Below are 3,916 nucleotides of genomic sequence, written 5' to 3'. Positions count from 1 at the left end.
GTCAGGGAAGATTGCGAGTCTCCCCTCCTGGGGCAGGTCAGAGCCGTGATGGGAAGCTGGGCCAGCACCGAGACACTCTGCAACAGCCCTTCTTACACTGGAAAATTGTGTCAGCTTTGTAAAGGTTTTTTTCGCAGCCGCTGGACATGGGACACCGAGTTCCTGGGTGGAGGGGAGATTACAGCAGCAGTTATCCCAGCCCATGGATTCCCCTTGGCAGTCTGAGCAGACCACGCTCACAGCTTGCTGATAGCCAAGCAGTTTTCTCTACCTCTGATTCTTTTTTCCACCTGAGCATTCCCCATCAGCACCAAGACTAGAAATTCCAGCTCCTGAGACTGTCCTTTTCACGTATGCCACGGTCTGCGCTGGGAGTTGAGGTTTGCCACATGAGGAGTGGTCTTACCCTAGTGCCCATATTCTCCTTCCTCCTGTCCTCTCTGTGGCTCCCCTGCTGCTGCAGCATGCACCAGGAACCCCGGCTCTTTGCAGGCAGCAGCCAAGTGGGTGATGCACAGGATTTAAACGGTGTCCAGGGGAGTCCGGGTCAGGGCACACCCACTAAGTGTCAGGGCATACCTCCACCCACGCATAAGGGATGTCCCCAACAGGCTCATCCTCCCCTGGTGTGGCTGGTTACCTCCTCCATTGCCTAGGAGACACTGGTGGCACAACAGAGCCCAGCCCAGGACATGGAGGTGGGGATGTGCTGGCACACCTTCACCCACTCTCCTCCCAGCCCCGCTGACTAAACCTGCCACCCGTGGGAATGCCCTGGGCAGCACTGCGAGGGGCAGGAGCCCAGCGTGTCTCTGACGCCCTGGCCCCAGGGCTTACAGCTCCCAACCTGCCGTGGTAGGGTGTGTGTGGGGCACAGTGCCAGTTGGCAAGGGGAGGAAGGGAGGACTCAAACCCTCCTGGAGCCTCTCCAGCCAACGCAGACAGAGATGTGCAATGAGACCACGTGCCCTTACTGGCACCGTGCAGTGCAAGGTGATGTTTGCCCCCCTTGGGCTTCCCATCTCTACTCCCCTCCCTTCCAATACCCACAAAAAGCCAGAGCAGGACAGGATGGGGCAGTGCCAGCCAGGGGGACATTCAGGTGGCAGCAAATGGAGTGCACGGAGGCACCTAGGCTGGGGCAGACCCTATCAGCCATGACAGGGCTTGGAGACCTGGTCCTCCCACCCAGCGCAGGCTTCATGACAGAAGCGTCAACACATTGCTGACAGCTTCTTGGGTCATCACAGCCCTTCCTATCACTGTCACATGGCATCCGGAGACACCGGTGTCCCCCTGCCTGCAGCTGCTTTGCCCAGGCAGCTCAGCCAGGCCACTGGTACTCTGGAGCCCTTGTGCCTGGAGGCAGCCTGCACACTGTCCCCTCTCATCACCCAGCTGTTTGCCCAAGGGCCACTTTTGACAGTGATCCGCCAGCCCTGCCCGTGCCACATCAACAGCTTGACTCTCCACCCACTGTCTGCCAAATCCCACTGGCACCGGCGCCACTCACTGCTCTCCCGCTCTCCCGGGGAAACCCCTGCGCTTCCACAGAGACGATCTCGAACTCCGAGGAGGATCCCTGCAAGGGAGGCAGCCAGGTCAGGTCTCCCCAGACAATGGCAACCCAGGATGCCCACCCACCACAGGGACAGGGACCGCTGGGACAGGAGCACAGGAGGGAAGCTGACCCCTTCTTTCAGATTTATCCCCGTTTCAAGAGACTAATGGCTCTCGCATTCACCAGACTCACACTTGGAGGAGATTTCCGTGCCTCCGCTTCTGGCTGGGCGCTGCCCGGGGCAGCTGGTGTGTTGCTGGGATCAGGGCCAACGCCTGCGGAGAGGGGAGAGGAAGGAACCATGAGTGTTTTGGAGAGCAGGGCCTCTCCCCACCGAGCGCACGGATACAGCGAACAGACACCCCACGAGGCTGGGCACCCATGGATGGTTTCTAGCCCAGCTATGGCAATGGGACAGAAACCTCCCTCCAGGAGAAGGAAGGATGGCTGTGGTTTGATACACTCCAGAGATGAGAGGGCTGCAAGAAACCTTCATGGAAGTCTCCTTCACACCCTCCCTCTTCCCCTGAGCTCAGGATCCTGAGCCATCAGGTCCCCAGGTCTTGCTCCTCCCCAGAGAGCCTCACATCTCCTACCTCCGGCTTCCACCAGGTCCTCCAAGGAAGTTGATGCTATCAGCATTTTGTTGTCCTTCACAAGGTCCTCTGCTTTCTGCCTCAGCTTGGATGCCTCCACCTGGGACTCTTCCAGCAGCTCTCCTATTGTGGGCAACAAAAGAATGCTCACCCTTCTTCCCTGAGGGCTGACCTCGCAGCAGCCTCATCCACCAACACTAAGCCCCCTGGCTTGGGTGGAGAAGTGCCCCGAAAGGTGGTTCTTCATCCAGAAACAACTTTTCTTGGCCAAATCCAAGGGCAAGGCTAGATCAGTGGCTCACTGGCTGCAGAGTCCCCCATGCTGACACACGGAGGCCTGGTCGCAGAAGGGCAGCACTGCTTCTCTCAGAGGTCTCCCCCACTTCGCAGAAGAGAGAGATTTAAGCCTTGGTAGTGGATCTAGGGGTCCAGCGTGCCTGCTTTGCGGTCTGGCACCAGGAGCACAATCCTCTCCCATCCCAGGTGGCTGCTGCCACGCCAGCAGGTCCCAATCCCACATAGGGGCATCGTGACATGACAGGAATCATGAGGCAGGTGGAAATTTGGCTGCAGAAGCAGGACTCAAAAGCGGAAGCTGAGTCACGAGACCGAAAACAAAACCGGGGTGGGTGGGGGAAGGCGGCCAAGGAAGAGAAAGGGGGTGGCACAACTCAGCTGGAGCCGCAGCGTGCTCCTAGCACCAGGGTCTTTGAGCGGCACCCAGGAAAAACCTGACAGGGCTTGAGGGAGGTAGGGACTTTCATCAAAAGGAGAACAGATCCCAGCCTCTGTGACCTGCCTCTGCAGGATTCCGAAGAGCTCCATCACTTGCCTTTTTTTCACAGCCATTTATCCTACCATAAAGCACCCCAGGAATTCAGGAAAAGCCTTCTTCCCTCTGCACCCCTCTGCGAAAAAGCCCAGACATTCTCCAGGACAAGGAGAGCCTCAGTGCCAAGGCACCTAGCTTCTTATGACACCCTTCCTAAGGACAGCAAGAAACCCCTGGGCTCGGTGAGCACGGGCTGAGCTGCCCCAAAGGTGAAGCTCATCCCCAGCCACGCAGCTGTTACCGATAGACTTGATCCCCTGCATCTTCTCCTTCAGCCGGGTGTTCTCCTCCACCAGCCGCTCAAAGGTCACGGATCCATTCTCCGCTGAGCCCCCGCCGGGGTCATAGATGCGGTAGGGTCCTCTCCCTTCCATGCCCGCCATTCAGTCGCCTACCTCCCAGCCAGGCATCCCTGCAAGGCAACGGAGCAGTGTCACATTGCTCTGGCTCCAGACGGCATCGTGGACCCTCGTCCCAGCCGTGTGGGGGTCTGGGGTGCTGTGCTGGCAGAGGTAGCTCTGCCTCACTGCTCACCAGGCAGCCAAGAAGTGTCCCAGGTGAAGGCACTTCCCTCTCCAGCCCTGCCTGGGCTGAACGTGCCAGAGTGACTCACAGCCATGAGAAATGTCATGCGAGGAGGCATCACCAGCAGCCCTGCGTGGGGCTGGTTCTCCCCGCTACAGGCCACAGGAGTCCCCAGGGAGGTCACAGCTGCCTGCATGCTGGGAGAGATGGAGACCCAGCCAGGAGCCTTCATCCACAGCAGTGTGGATCTGGGTGCTGTCACTGGGCCACCCTGCTCACTGCAGCGTATTTGTCAGGGGTGGAAAGGGTGGGGGGTTGTTTGGGGAGAGGCAGCGGCTGAAGCTCCAAAATCCTTAACCTGCAGCAGGTGGGTGTTTGAGCAGCACCAGGGAGGACGAGCCC

General features: G+C 59.0%; 1 protein-coding gene across 1 annotated transcript in view; it reads right to left on the bottom strand.

Annotated features, from left to right (window-relative positions):
- TNIP1 (TNFAIP3 interacting protein 1) overlaps nt 1-3,415 on the bottom strand; it is an 8,795-nt gene extending 5,380 nt beyond the window's left edge. Inside the window, exons 1-5 of the mRNA XM_010138141.1 lie at nt 3,231-3,415; nt 2,158-2,280; nt 1,754-1,836; nt 1,514-1,582; nt 318-332 (exon numbers count right to left, since the gene is read on the bottom strand). Coding sequence (XP_010136443.1) covers nt 318-332; nt 1,514-1,582; nt 1,754-1,836; nt 2,158-2,280; nt 3,231-3,372 — 432 coding nt within the window. The 5' untranslated portion in view covers nt 3,373-3,415. The remainder of the gene's footprint in view (nt 1-317; nt 333-1,513; nt 1,583-1,753; nt 1,837-2,157; nt 2,281-3,230) is intronic.
- Between the last annotated feature and the right edge of the window lie 501 nt (nt 3,416-3,916).

The sequence above is a fragment of the Buceros rhinoceros genome, unplaced genomic scaffold (assembly GCF_000710305.1).
Source record: "Buceros rhinoceros silvestris isolate BGI_N320 unplaced genomic scaffold, ASM71030v1 scaffold24480, whole genome shotgun sequence".
NCBI classification, from domain to species: domain Eukaryota; kingdom Metazoa; phylum Chordata; class Aves; order Bucerotiformes; family Bucerotidae; genus Buceros; species Buceros rhinoceros.
This window is presented reverse-complemented; position numbering and strand designations above follow the sequence as displayed.